The 15,190-nt window shown below is 39.7% G+C and overlaps 1 protein-coding gene across 1 annotated transcript; it reads left to right on the top strand.

Annotated features, from left to right (window-relative positions):
• Positions 1-12,369: 12,369 nt before the first annotated feature.
• Positions 12,370-14,952, top strand: igfals (insulin-like growth factor binding protein, acid labile subunit). The gene is made up of 2 exons (XM_061090055.1): positions 12,370-12,458; positions 12,593-14,952. Exon 2 carries the CDS (start codon positions 12,598-12,600, stop codon positions 14,323-14,325), a length of 1,728 nt encoding a protein of 575 aa, XP_060946038.1. The 5' UTR covers positions 12,370-12,458; positions 12,593-12,597; the 3' UTR covers positions 14,326-14,952.
• The last annotated feature ends 238 nt before the right edge of the window (positions 14,953-15,190 follow it).

Genomic DNA, 15,190 nt, shown 5'->3' with positions numbered 1-15,190 from the left:
TTCCTGAATTTCTGTGACCCAGCTATAAAAAAGTGATGTGTCATTATACTGTCAACATTAAAATTATTTTTAATAACTCTCTTTCCCTGACTTAAAAAAATATCCTTATTTTTGTGTAGATGCAAACTTATTTGCAACATTCCAATTTTTAATTCTCCTGGTATAATTCATGCATCTTTATTTTAGAAAAATAAGGCATGTTTTGTCTTCTGTGTTTGAAGGTTGAGCGTTTTTGAGCTGAAATTATAGTCTAGTGGTAAAGAGGGAAATATCTTTTAGCAATTTACAACAGCTCATGTTGTCCAAGGGCAGCAGTCAACGACAACCTAACAATCACTCTCAGTGGGTCCAAGCACCATGGAGCTATAAGCGCATTGATTTACTCATTGTGGCCTCACTACAGGCTGAGAGACATTTCCTGAAGGAGCTGCCAATCTCATGCTAGATGCTCAATACTTCTCATACGTCAGGGCCTGGATAAATGAAGAAGCTGGATCGATTCAGCCAAGTGCTAATGCCTGCTGGAGCTAGTTTAACTCCATGGATAGAGAGTGTCGGGTGGATCAGTGCATCCTGCATGAGTAAATAAAAGAAAAACTGCAGTAGTAGATCACAAAGAGAAAAGCACAAAGCTGACGATCAAACGAGAACTATTTTGCTTCCACTGGTAGTAGAGATAGTGCTTTACCACAGAATAGGATCACTTTAAAATCAACATAGAGTTTCACAACCAATTCAGTTCACAAAGCCAAACACAGACTGCTGACAGAGATTTAAAACTTTGATTTCCACTCCACTCCTGCACTTGTTTTAATACGTTCTGGACGTGGTTCTGCAGATCACTCAGGTTTACAGCTGTGTCTGGGATCAGAACTTGAGTTTGAACACGCCTCTGAGAGTCATTTTCTTGAAAACGCCAGAAGACTTTCTTGTTAATTAGTAAATGATGTTTCCTACCACCCGGTTGGTTCCCTCTGGAAATTAAATCAGCAGAATAACCTAATTCAGTCAGACAAAGGGGTTCAGCCACGTCGTGGTGTGTGAAAAATCTTGATCCGATGGCAATTACTTGAAAAAAGAAAATGCAGCGTGATTTTTCAAACATGAAATAAAGTACGATCGTGCTGTTCACATGAACAAACAAACAGCCAATCCATAGGGGTTAAAATAAGTTAAAATAAATGTGATTTTTGATTTACATATCGAGTAATGCACTGGAGTAAAAAATGAAGTGTGCAACTGTTTTTAATAAAAAGAGCCCTCTGGGAGCATATAAGGTCATGGGATCCCCTTTTAATGGGTAATACTTTGCAGTGCACTAATTTTATCTTCAAAACACTTCTCAGATGAATTCTCAAACAATCGTGCATGTCTTTTAGGCATGCACATTGCACAGAGCAAAGAATGACTGGCAAAAGTTTCCCATGACTGAATTCATTGAAGCTCTGAGCCCAGGGAGAAGCTCGGAGTGACGAGCTGAGGAGATTTCTCAGTCTCTGACATGGAAAGCCGGACTGTGACAAGCTCTGGTTCCTGCTACAGAGACGTTCTTTATGAACTACTGCTTGATAGAAAACAAGTCATAACTCCCCCCCTACATTTGAGTCATGATCTGAGATAATGAGGAACATTTCAGCATTTTAATTGTGAAACTGCTTCTGCAGACTTCTATCATTAAAGGTGACCAGCAACAAGCAGCAGCCCCCGTCGAGTTTAGAGTTGGGGAAAATTCTTGATTCTTCGGTTCGCTTCGATGCAGCAACAGAACATAATCGATTCAATTTTTCCATTAGGTTAATTTTTAACGATACCACCATTGAATAATTCTAACCACCACTGCTTAAGGATCAGGACCGATGCACAATAAAGGTCCGGCCGTGCTTTAACGGGTCAGAGTCTCTTGCCCAATCTCATTTCACCCCTTAGCCCTACCCGAGCCCGATTATCGTAATTTTTAAATCTTTACTAATGGAGACAGTGCTACATTTGTGGGTCTCTCTCCCAGTTCTTTGATGCAACAATAATTGTTTCATCATCATTTCAATCAAATCACGATGTGCCTAGAGAATCCCACTCCCTAGTAAAGATGGTCTTCAGTTGTGCTCAAAGTGATGCGTTATATTTAATAACATTTATTTGGTGCAGGATTTTGGAGTGGATGCTTCTCTTGCTGTCTAATGGACAGTGAGTGAATAAAATAAAGAGGAGCAGAGGTCTATATTGTCTGAGAGATTGCTGCTCTTCAAGCAATCTGCTACATGTAAATAGAAATAAAATGACAAAAACACTAAACTACAAACAATGTTTTACTTTCTCTTTAAAAAAAAATAACATAGCTTATCTCTACAGGGAACTCTGTTCATTTTGAAAAGAGGAGACAACATCAATGGTCATAATTTCCACTGTACTGCAGTCAAACTAGATTGTTAATAAGGGAGCAATTCCCTCTACATAAATAGACATCAGCGGGGCTCGAATGGACTGTCAATGCTCCAAATTAATCCATTCCCAAAGCCATTGCAGAGTAACAAAGCCCAGATCATTGTGCCGCTACAAAAGCAAGCGAAACTGCTTGGAGCTAAATCTGAGAGCTTCTGAAAGAGGCACGCTGAGATTAGGAAAGTGGAGCTCCTCAGAGAGATGACTCCACAGCAGACAAAGACACTGGGAAGCCCTTCCTGCCGCAGGCTGGAACAAAGGTCATTGTGTTGATTTGGGATACAGGGATGGGTTTTCCTGGGTTAAAAGTCTGTGACCCGCTGATTACCACTGCTGCAAAACCCACACATAGAAAGTTTGCAACAGCTTGAGCCGATGCATCGAGTTTGACATGTAAAAATGAATTGTCACTTCAATTCCATCACCAATCTCTGGTCGTGGGATCCCTTCAAACTTCAACTTCTTATTAAATATTCTTCTCAATTTCCTGCTCTGTTTGTGACTAGATCACATTGAGGCAGCAGAGATCACTTCAGCTGCTTTCAGAAATGCACAGTCTTTTTCTTTTCCGGAGAAGGCAAATGTCCAGGTCAGTTGCTTGTTCCTGAAATTTTGTGGAACTTTTCTTGCCGGCCCCCAAGCAGATTGTCTGAGTCAGCTGCGTTCACAACAGTAGGATAATTTATCACATTCAAAAATGTGATAGACGCAAAACTGTGCAGGAAGATTGGGTCCGGAGCTCATAAGTGAAAGCAGCTATAGAGAGAAATATCCAAGGTCAGCAGGACATTCTCTGGTTCGAGGATAAATACAGTCTATGAGAAAAGCACAGCTGCTTAGAAGAAAGGAAAACTTCACAGAGGCTTTGTATGTGTGCATGGTTTTATTAAGAGAAGATTCAGTGTCAAGGTCCAAACATATTTGTCAAGTTTGAATTTCTATCCGTCTCATGCACATTATGCACCTTTCTCCTACCTCCAACATCTTGTTGCATTGCTCTTTCCCTGTTTTTTTTACAAATTAATACAGATAACCATTCATCTGTTCGCCCATCTGCCCTGCATGGGGACAACCTCTCACTGGTCCCTTGATTATTCATCCATGTTGAGACATCACATTGCAGCAACTGTGGAGCATTCTGCTTGTTATCACAGATCTATTCACAGTTTCTATATCAGTGATTGTGTTACTGACAAACACGTGAAGTCTTGTGAGACTTTAGAAGAGACTTGTTAATGTCTCTAAAATTTGACAAAACGTTCCACTGTCACAAAACAATTTGAATTGTCTTTAAGGCAGAGTTTTGCTTAAAATAAAAACAAACTCTGCAGGTTTTCTGAGACATTTGATTAATCCTTATAGCAAAGCTTTCAGGTTTTGTCTCTTTCAGGTGGCAAGGTCACTCTCACGTTGCCTCAAATCATTAATAAGCAGCTCAGTGAGGCAGCAAGTTAGCCAGGTGGCTCAGGAGTCCACAGTGACAATTTGATTTCTCAAATCTGTCCAGTGTGGCCTTAAATCCCACTGTCATGCAAGATTAACATTTGAGTTGAACTGAATGAGCATCTCATTGCTAACACTGTTCCACAAGTCTCCATTAGTGAGACCCTCAGAGGCAACTTCTGCCAGAAACTGCACACAAAGAGTTTAAGCTTCAGCGACTGGGAAACTTGACTGGTCAGCTGATGATGTGTAAAATCAGGTTTTGGTTTAATAAAGATTTCAGATACTTGCATGGGAATATTTTGGGTCACGAGAAAATGTTAGTTCTTAAAATATTCTGGAAATATCAGTGACTTAATCAGAGTAATAATACCCAGTTTTACTGTTTTATAAGGATTTACTTTAAATTCTTTATGTTCAGCATTCTGCAAATTTTTGATTTGACCATTATCCTTAAAAAAGAAAAACTATGCTAAAAGCGACAGATTCCCTTAAAAACCACCACATGATGCTATCATTTGATTTCCCCTTCATTCTCTCCTCGGTAGCTTCTTTCTATTCACTGGATGATGACAGTCATTTAAGTCAAAGACGTCACTCATCATTTTCCTGCCTCTTTGTGCTTGGAGACTTGCTGCAACTCTTTATCTCATTTATTTCTCTCCCTCTCATTTCATCTCTGACCTTTCCTTTGCCGGCTTCGACCAGGTTTGGACACCACATCATGCATGCGGCTGGCCAGTAGATCTGAGTCTCCATTTATGAAACCAGGCAATCACTCTGAATTCAAACACACTAATCACTCTAGCCTAATTATTAGTTGCACACTTAGAAACGCCTTGTACATATTTAGGAAACTAATTATGAAGCAGCCTCTCTCTCCAGAGGAACTTGACAGTCAACAATTAAAAAAGCAGAGACGAGATCCTCTTTAATAATTCATTATTTACTGTCTGTATCAAATTCTAATCAGGTGACAATATGCAGACAAATTTGAGCCAATTGTTTTGTTAATTTGACACATTCTTTCCTAATAGTGATTGAAAAAACAATTTTTTCAATTTGAATATTATTGTTATTCAATTCTGGAATTATTATGCATAAAAAATGTTTATTTTTAATTTCAGATATATTTTGGGTATTTGAGCAATTGTTTTATTCAGTTGCAGATTTCTTTCATTTCAAATCACATGTTTTTCACAGATTTTCTTTTCATTTTCATTTTTTGGCTCCATAGAGTAACCTACTTTAAAAAAACAGAAAATTGGACAAAGAGAAGAACAGTTTGTTGATGGTGAATTGATGAAGTCTTAATTACAAATCCTTTGAAAAACCTCATTCAGCTTTCAAATGCTCCTATCACTTTTTTTTTTTCATGCAAATCCATTGAAATTCACATCTGTGTGCCACAATCGTCATCTCACAAAATGAACTACTAAAATATCTCCCACATCCCAGGGGCAGAGCATTATTTGTTATTGTTGACCCACACTTCTGTCCACATTTGTTCACTCTACTACACTAAATGTGGAGCAGGAGCCCCCAGCTGCAGATTGATAACACACAAACATTTCCATCACCTTGCAGTGACACCCATTTTATACCTGCTGTGATGAACTTGAATCAATTGGGTCAGTTTAAAGGGTTTTGAGGAACTGGGTCAGGATTATATGCCAGATGAACTGCAGCCTGCACTAAATAGTTTGCGTGAGACATCAAGTGCTACTGTATATGTGAAGCATTTACCCGTCGTCCTGATTGTTTTTTCTCTGACATGATTCTTGCTGTTCTGGGTTTATGCCTTCATGGTTGAATGCACTTAAAAAAGCGTCAGCTAAATGATATGTAATGGGATGTAATGTAAAAATCTGAAATGATTCCTCTGAAGAAACTAGAAATACCGCACTGCAGTAGTATACACACCAGTGCCGCTTCAGTCCCAATTTTTTGTTTACAAATCGAGGTAACTGTGACTTTTAACCTTTGACACCTGAAATCTAACCAGCTAATCTTTGAGTGACAACTGGTCAAAATTGGAGAAAATTCCCTAAAGGCAGAGATATTATGTTCAAGAGGGGAAAACTTTGTTTTGTGAGGACAATGTGGCCTTGACCTCTGATCTCCACATATAAATCCCGGTTTGCATTGAGTCCAAAGAAATGCTTATGGCAGATGTAATGGAAATTTATTTTGGGTGTTCCTGATATATCACGATGACAAGAACATGAGGCCACTGTGTCATTTGTAAAGACAACTTGTTATTGCTTTTCCAAACTATGCAAAAATCCCAGAGAGCCATTTTCTAGCCAAGACTGGACAGTAAACACAAAGTTGAGGAACTAAATGATCAGATAGAAGCAGAGCGGTCCATTCCTTTCCAGATGAAAAGGCAATACCAAACATATCATACTGTTCAAGCTGTGGGTAAAAAGACTGTTATGATATAGGGATGTTTAAAAACTCACTGTTTAGAGATTGTAAGAAAAAGACTAAAGTCACGACACCAAAATTGAATCCCATTTTTTTCCCACCTGGACACAGCTGCAGAGGAAATTAAATTCTAACCCCTCAAATTACATGCAGATGAAAAGCGAGGCACCTGAAAGGACGGGTGGGTTTCATCCACCTGCACTTGTTATTCAGTCAAACTACATCTGTGAGTCTGTGTTTTGTCACATGAATAAAAAATGACATAAAATCAGAAAGTACAGGTATAGCACAGAATAAATAAACCACTAATTGTGTCCATTAGTTGATGTGTGTCATGCTAAGGCCACTTGACATAAATAAAGGAATGAATAAAGGAATGAGAGATCTAAAGGAAATAAAAAATTGTTTATTTATAGACATACCATTAGAACCATCACACTTCATTTTAGGGATACTGCCTGATAACCTTGAAGAAAATAGCCAGACAAAACTTCTGAGAGCCCTTCTTTTAATAGCAAATAAACTAATAACAGCCTCCTGGCTGAAGCCACAGCCCCCCACAATAACCCAATGGAAAGGTAGAATTCAAGATATGTACAGGATGGAATACTTGACTGCACTATTACAACTGAAAACAGAGGTTTTTAAAAACAACTGGTCCCCGATTGCTCTACATTTCCATCTGATATGAGAAAAAAAAAAAAATATATATATATTGCTTTTGTTTTCCCTTTGTTTCCCCTTTTAAGCAATGGACATAAGCAGGTCATACTATTTCAGAATAATGTCTTGATGAAATGTTATGTGACATGTATTGTGTCTGTGGACATTGTTAATCGATAACTTGACCTTGATATATTTGGATCATGATGGCCTGGACCCGAGACATACATGGACAGTTAACTCCAGTAACTTAAGACTTGAACCCGTGATACCTAATTTCATGTTAAAAACGATGTACTGTTTGACTGTATTCGACGAAAGGAAATAAAAAGAAGTTCAAAAAAAAAATAAAGGAGGCTGTGAGTTTTCTGAGTTTCCTCTGGGTTTCGTCAGCTGCTCTTCTCTCTTCCTGTGAATTGGATCCAAGCCTGGCAGCCGAGTCAGTCGGACTTTGGTGTGTGTTTGAGTGCGTGAAGTGTCTCTCACCTGTTCCAGGCGTTGGAAGATGACATTGTCTGGGTTTGTTTCAAGGTTGTTCTGCAAAGTCAAAAGTTTGATTGTTAGTGTTGGTGAATATGAAGGGTATTACATTAGTTCCAACTGGGGAAGTATGAACTTAAATATAAAAACAATTTTCTGTGACGGTCATCAAACTGGCAACTGCAGTACAGTCGACATTACAAACTGAGAAAGTGATTAAAAAGGAAACTTATATGAAGAAAGTTTAGTCACTATTGACTTAAAACCTCCTCTAATTTAACAGTCAGAGAGCAACTCGATAAAAGGCCTCCATTCGGCTTTTTGTTGTGTGTGGATTGAAAAAAAAAGGCAGCCTACGAGTATAAATATACAAAAATGTTAACATAAACAATAAAGACAACCAGACAAAGTCACACAAAAAATCCCAAATATATGAATAGTGTTTAAGATCTAAGACAATATTTAAAAAAATGTTTATTCTTCTAGTATTGAAATAAACTTTAGCAGTGCCTGTTCTAAACATGCCTGTTTAGAATGGGCTGTCTGCTTGGTCTGTGGTAACACTGGTTGCAGTTTTCCTTCTGAAACTGTTAGAGTGACCTGCAGTAACTGAACCCTGGCAAGTAAAGACTGGCCGCCGGACTTTGTCCACAGAAACCTGAAGTTCCTCCTCCACTGCTGCACAAAGAGCTGTTCACCTGTTCTGTGAAGCTCGACTCGGTTCCCAGAACCCTGAGCAGAGTAAGTCATCGTTGCCGTTGTAATGAAAGCGCCACTAACTTGGATGAATCCCAGCTGCCATTGCTACAGAGCGCTGGTCGCTGTGTCAGATTATTCAAAATGTATTGATATTAACATCACGTGTCCAAATAACATGAAATTCAACGCTGCTCTTCCTTGGGACCTTAACAAAGCACATCCTTAGTGTGAAGCACATAAGATGAATGGAGCTAGAGATACGTGTTCCATATACAGAGCAGAGATGTCTGAAATTACAGTATTAGATAAAAAGATAAAAGATGTAAATGAAAATTAGTCATCCTCATTCATCCCTTTAGGATAAAAGCTCCTCAGCTCTTTCATTTATTGTAATGTCAGGAAACAGACTAAATACATGTATTCCATTAAAAAATCTGACAGTCTGTAGGTATTGTTTTCTATTAATTTAATATTATTAAAATATTATATTAATACATTTTTAATTTTAAGAGACAAGGCTTAGGACGCTCATTATGTTTACAGATCATATTAAAACACACCACTGTGTCTCAGGGTATTTTTTCTTTTATTAACCATATATTGTTATGCTTGTTTGTTACATGTTTCAATGATACGGACTCTTGTGTGCCTCACACATTCACCTGGAAAAATCATATGGTTTAATTGGCTGCAATGATCTACTCTCGTTATATTGATCCTCACCGACTGAGAAATGGCGAGTGAGTGGCTGAAATCCGGCACCTTCCAGATGTCAAGACAAACTCGACGGATTCTCTCTCTTCCTGGAAAGTGGCCAGCTGACTGTGAGCTCTGAGGGGTATTAATAGCCGCTGCAGGGGGGCCGAGGGTCTTTGACTGTGCAAAGGGTTGAGGTGGCACCGGGGATCAGACCCAGACGGGTGAGAGGCCACTGAACAGCCCTGTTTTGAAACCATCTTTATCAGACTTGACATGTTTCTCTTGATTTGCTGTCAGTCCAAATATCCGCCAGATGATGGCAGCGTTGCCTGAGCCCATTGTCGCTCAGCGTTAAGTTTCGTTGTTATTTGCAATTTCATTTTGAGTCTGTTAAACCAGCCTTTTCTTGGCTGGAGAAGCTGGATTGTTCTTCTCTCCCTCTGTAGGGACAGAGAAAACCATTTAGTAAATTAAGCCTCTACACTTAGTTTTGTCAGTGACACGTGTTGAAGCGATAGACCAGGGAAAACAAAGTCTCCCCTTTGTCTGCCTCCCATTCAACCACTTTCCACCATGTTAAGTGCAACAGATGAGACCAACAGGAGTTATCTGTTGCTTTACGATTTTGTAGAGTTCCTCTCAAGGTTTGGTTTACTGCATTTAGCTCAAATGTACTTATCTGAGCTTCACTTGGGATTGTAATGCAGTGTTTTTCTGTCTCTGCTTTATAGAAATAAAGTACTTCGGTAGATCTATTCATTTTTCCAGTAATGTATTATTAATACATATTAATGTATTATTATGCTGTGTTTTGCCTCACAAGATAGATGGACAAGTTGTATGGTTTCAAAGGTGAATTGGCCGTAAATTGGGCACAAATGCCTGGATAGCAGCCAAAACAAAAACACACAACAAACAGAAGGTTCATGGGTCATAATCCGACCTGACCTATGTTTTATGTTACTTGGACGTGAGACAAATTTCCACTTGGAGACAATAAAGTTTTAGCTGCAAAAGATGTGTTTAGATGGTTGACCCAGTCTGTGTTTAACTTACACCTAAAACCCTTAAAAATACTTGTTTTTTTCTGTTACTTTATTTGACAGGGACAGTGGCTCTTTGTCCATTTGTGTCACATGCCATAAAGATATGTCATTGATTTATTAATAAATTATGCTATGTGGCTGTTTATGTACCTCTGTGTTTTTACACATGTTGATATGTTATCAGATGTGTTTGTATGTTATTCTATGTTTTGGGTTTTCTTTTTTTATATTTTTTAGGGTTAGGGTTAGGGTAAAAATAGCCCGCATGGCTAAATGTGGCACATTTAAATGTTAGACCAAATGCTAACTAATGTGCATCGTCCATTTAAACAAAAAACCTGCTAGATTTCTGAAATAACAATTACCCAACGATTAAAGTGTCAATACAAGATATGCACTAAGTGACTGAAACAGGTCAGACAAAGCCGCAACCTAATTACTCTGGGGGCCCATTAATAACAGATTAAGTTTTTAATGGAACCATCTTTTAATGTCCTGGGCTGCTGGGGCAAGAGTCCTCTGGCACTTATTTGCAGAGTGAAGAAGGGATCAGTGGGTTTCAACACTGATCAGTATGCATCTGTCCAATTTAGATTGACATCATGCCTCTCAGGCCTGTTCGCCACTGCTGAGGAAGGCACTAAATTTATTCAGGATTATTTGAGAAAATTATCCCTCCACGAGCGAGGCACAGCCCAGTCAAGCTTTTTCAGCCAAAGCAGCCGGCTCTGCCACTTACTATTACGACTCCTCTCCTCCACTCAGGAAGCAACTGCACAGCAACTGACAAACCTCCGAACCTTTTGTGTCTGGTTGAGTGCCGGGGAACGAGCCAATTAGAGGTGTTTGTCAGGGGAGCAACAATCATGAAACAACTCACTAAGGCATCTATTCTGTATGGCTTCTTTTCTTTTTTCACTGAAACAACAGCAAAAACTGGAGCGTTTCTGAGTTTGTAAAATGATTCAATGCAAAAATAAGGCAAAACTTCCTTTCATTGTTGATAGAGTGCAACCTGTTTGCAGTAAACCAAGACATCAAGCAATATGTGAACTACGGCTCCAAGTATCACCTGGCAAGAATGAACTCATTTCATAATGAGCAAAAATAAAAATGCCCCCCTGCTTCTACTCTCTGCAGCACTGAACAGTTTCCTTAAGACACGACATGCCAGCAGTGCCCTCTACTGGCGAGAAAACGAAAAACTTGAATTCATGTCTCCTCAGTCGGCTCAGATAATCTCAATTTCCCTCAGTATCAGTATCAAGCTGATTGATTTGTTAGTAGGTCATACTAGAAACAAAAAAACAAATAAAGTATATATTTTTTCCAAAAACCTAATTTTCTCCGTTAACGTCCTTATGTATTTGTGTGTGTACATTTACATGCATCTGTGTGGAACAAATCAAAAGATAAAATTAAGAACTGTTATCTTAACTATGAGATAATAGTTCCTAGAATTAAATTAAGGTCTTGTACTCTGCTCCCTGAAAGTTTACCCATTTGCTTCAGAGCTGGATTAGAATTGAATGACCGACAAACAAACAGAGAACAAGTCCAGTATGATTCATTTTCCTCATACGGTTATAATTCCAGTGTTGGTCAGCTTATTAATTGAAATTCATGTGCAAGCACATAACGTTATCTGGTTTTGGTTGTCCTTTAGAGCACGGCCAGTTCATGATCGTCGAAAAAGGACCCAGATACCAAGAAGAGGGGTAAACAGAAAGTTAGTCATTACAATAATCGACCTCTGGAACTGGCCACATCCTGGACTGTAATAAGTGAATAAAACAGAAAGGACACCGATATGTATATTTTGTATGTTTTTCACATAAACCTATCGTTATCATACACATGTGCATGCACTTTTTTCAAATTTATTTAAAAATAATATGGTGATGACAAGGGTGGATGGAGGTGGTGAAATCGAAATTTAATGAGTCACAATCTCCAAACTTGCCTTAAATGAAACCATATCAATAAATAATCCTGAATTATAGGGTTATGGCATAAATTCAGTCAAGGTGCACCGAGTTCATTTTATCTTGTTTCCATTGTATCTCGGTCAAAATCTACAGTTAATGCACTCAGTGACACGACCCTGACTTAGGTAAATACCAAAGGCCACATAGATGTAATACCTCATTAGGTTCAAATACTGTATATGTGAGATAGATACAAAATAAACAGGTTACATGCACACATAAAAGGAGATTTTGCATAAGTAAAAATGTACATCTCACTATGTGGCAATAAAAAGTATTTTCTATATTTTACAGACTTGTGAATAAAAATCTCAGGTCATAGATTTAACATTATCAAAGTTGATATTAGTGAGTGCAAAGCTCATCATTTTCTAGCAATATGAGGAAACTTAGGAAAAAAAACTATTGGCAATAAAGCAAAATGGACATGAAAGGGTTAATTGTGCAAATTCAGTGGAGCTGACTCAAAGGCTTGTCAGACTTCCCATTCGTATACAAACAATTGCACAAGGCTCAGTCAGTTGGCATTTCACAGCCTGTCCACCTGAAATCAAGACCTCCCATCCTAAAGGTAAGAAATTCATTTAAATCTTAAAGCATGAAAGCTTTTCATTCTAAATACTGCAGTTACGCAAATAACACTCAGTATTCTGTCGTGCATTTCCTGATTATTCATCTTTCAATATTTCTATTTTGTAACCACAGCTGGTATGCAAACCATTGTGCTGTTGGTGCTGTGGATCCTGGGAATATCCCTGGTGTTGCCCGACCCAGACACAGCTGGAGAGACTGAAGAGCCTATCCCATGTTCTCAGAGCTGCACCTGCCTGCACGATGACTACAGCCTGGAGCTCAACATGTACTGCAGCGCTCGGAACTTCACCCAGATCCCGTCTGACATGCCGACATCCACTCACTCTCTCTGGCTGGATGGCAACCTGTTCACCTCTCTCCCTGCCATGTCCTTTAAGGATCTTGCCAACCTGAACTTTTTGAATCTACAGAGTGGCCAACTGGTAACACTTGACCCTCAGGCATTCAAAGGACTTAGGTCGCTAGCACACGTCCACCTTGAGCGAAATCTCCTACGCACGTTACCAGGAACACTCTTCCAGAATACACCTAACCTTGCTTCACTCAGTCTGCACAACAACCAGCTGACTCGTATTGAGGAACGGCTGTTTTCGGGACTCTCGCACATGTGGCTTCTCAACCTTGGGTGGAACTCGATAGCCGTCTTACCTGAGACAGCTTTCCATGACCTGCAAGGTCTCCGGGAGCTTTTTCTGGCAGGGAACAGACTCGCTTACTTGCAGCCCCAGCTCTTCCAGAACCTTGTCGAGCTTAAAGAGTTGGATCTCACTGGAAATTACATCAAGGTCATCAAAGCTAATGTGTTTGTTAAACTCACTAAACTGCAAAAGCTGTACCTGGCCCAGAATCACATTGTGACCGTGGTTCCTAGAGCGTTTGCAGGCATGAAGTCGCTCAGGTGGTTGGATCTGACAAACAACAGGCTGACTACTCTGCATGACGACACTTTCTTGGGCCTTCACAGTCTCCATGTGCTGCGTCTCGCCAACAACTCCATGACTGGAATTAGGCCCCGGACTTTCCGTGACCTGCAGTACTTGGAGGAACTACGTCTCAGTCACAACAGGATCCGAGCCCTGGGGGAGAGGATCTTTGAAGGGCTTGGTCATCTGGAGGTCCTGGAGCTAGAACACAACCAGGTGCAGGAGGCCCAAGTTGGTAGTTTCACAGGCCTGTCTCATGTGGCTGTCATCAACCTGTCTGGAAGCTGCTTTCTCAGTCTGCCTGACCAAGTATTCAAGGGCCTGTCAAAGCTTCACAGCCTTCATCTGGACAAAGGCTGCCTAACAAGGATCACGTCTCAAGCTTTCACTGGACTCTCTGGTCTGAGGAGGCTTTTCCTGCAGCATAACAACATCTCTGTGGTAGAACGCCACAGCTTTGTAGATCTGGTGGGCTTACTGGGACTGGACTTGAGTTTTAACAAATTGGAGGTCCTCACAACCAACACATTCTCCGGCCTCAAGAATATGGAGTACCTGCTGCTGTCCAACAACGACTGTCGACAGTTTCTGCAGAACGGCACAAAACAGCTGCTTCCGAGGCTGCGCTACCTGGACCTGAGAACCAACGCCTTGACAGGCATCGTCCCCGAGTTCCCAGAGTGCATGGAAAAACTATTGCTGTCTGGAAACCGTTGGAAATGTGACTGCAGCACCCTCCCGCTCAGAAACTACAGCCTGAGGAATCCGCTGGTGATACCTCGGCAAGTGGAGACCCACGCCGAAGGTGAAGAGCCCGACACGACCATCACCATATACAACAACATTACATGCACCAGCCCACCACGTCTCGCGGGTCAGGACCTACGCGATATCGACAATGAATTCTACCAAAGCTGCTAAGTAGACACAGGCATGTTTAGAGAATTTGTTTATACACAGCACAGAATATTACAAAACTGCTCCCCGTTTTATTTTTAACAATATAAATTCAGTCAGCTTTTGATTTCAATACTTGATCTGTGGAAAAGGTTATTATTCAACATCTTCAATAATAATAGATCAATTGTTGTCATCTGTAGCGTGTTTAAATTTCATTCAGATTTGAGGATTGGAACAACAAATATTTCTTTGGCTTCAGTCAGTTTTATGTGGATGTAATAAAAGGGAATGATTAATTGTGACATAATGTGATGACAGCTGGTGAAATGACCCCTCTCTGCAAAATAATAAACATTTAATGGAACCAATCCACAACAAAAGCTTTGAGACAATTTGATTTACACTGAAATTAGAGTGAGAACTGTAAAAAGTAATGCAGTGATATAAAATATATATACATATGTACACATTTAAATTTGATGCATATTGACTACTTCACGTTTGTTCCTCTATAAAACACTTGATTCTCCATTCGTGCCTTTTAACTCATAAAACACCAGTTACATAACAATGTGAAAGTGTAATAATCAGTGTGTTGTGTTGGTCATGTGCAATGTGGGCGAATAAAAAACACAGCAACAGGAAAAACGTCTGGAAAACAATAATTTGTGATGGAAACACTAGTGACTTCCTGTCAACACATTTAACAATTTACAAAACTGATAGCAACAACCTGAAAATGCCATGTCACAAAATATAAAGTTTATAAGCCACAGAGCTATAACTCTCACTGTATTTAATTATTTATGTGTCTGAGCTGGAGAAAATGTGTCCACGAGCCAAGACACTAAAACTTTGTTGCAGGTGTTGTGTATTATTTGGTAGT

The sequence above is a fragment of the Limanda limanda genome, chromosome 17 (assembly GCF_963576545.1).
Source record: "Limanda limanda chromosome 17, fLimLim1.1, whole genome shotgun sequence".
Lineage (NCBI taxonomy): Eukaryota > Metazoa > Chordata > Actinopteri > Pleuronectiformes > Pleuronectidae > Limanda > Limanda limanda.
The sequence above is the reverse complement of the archived record's forward strand: the minus strand, read 5'-3'. Positions and strand labels throughout refer to the sequence as shown.

Coding starts and splice junctions, on each gene's coding strand:
- igfals (XM_061090055.1), top strand. CDS start 12,598: ATGCAAACCATTGTGCTGTTGGTGCTGTGGATCCTGGGAATATCCCTG.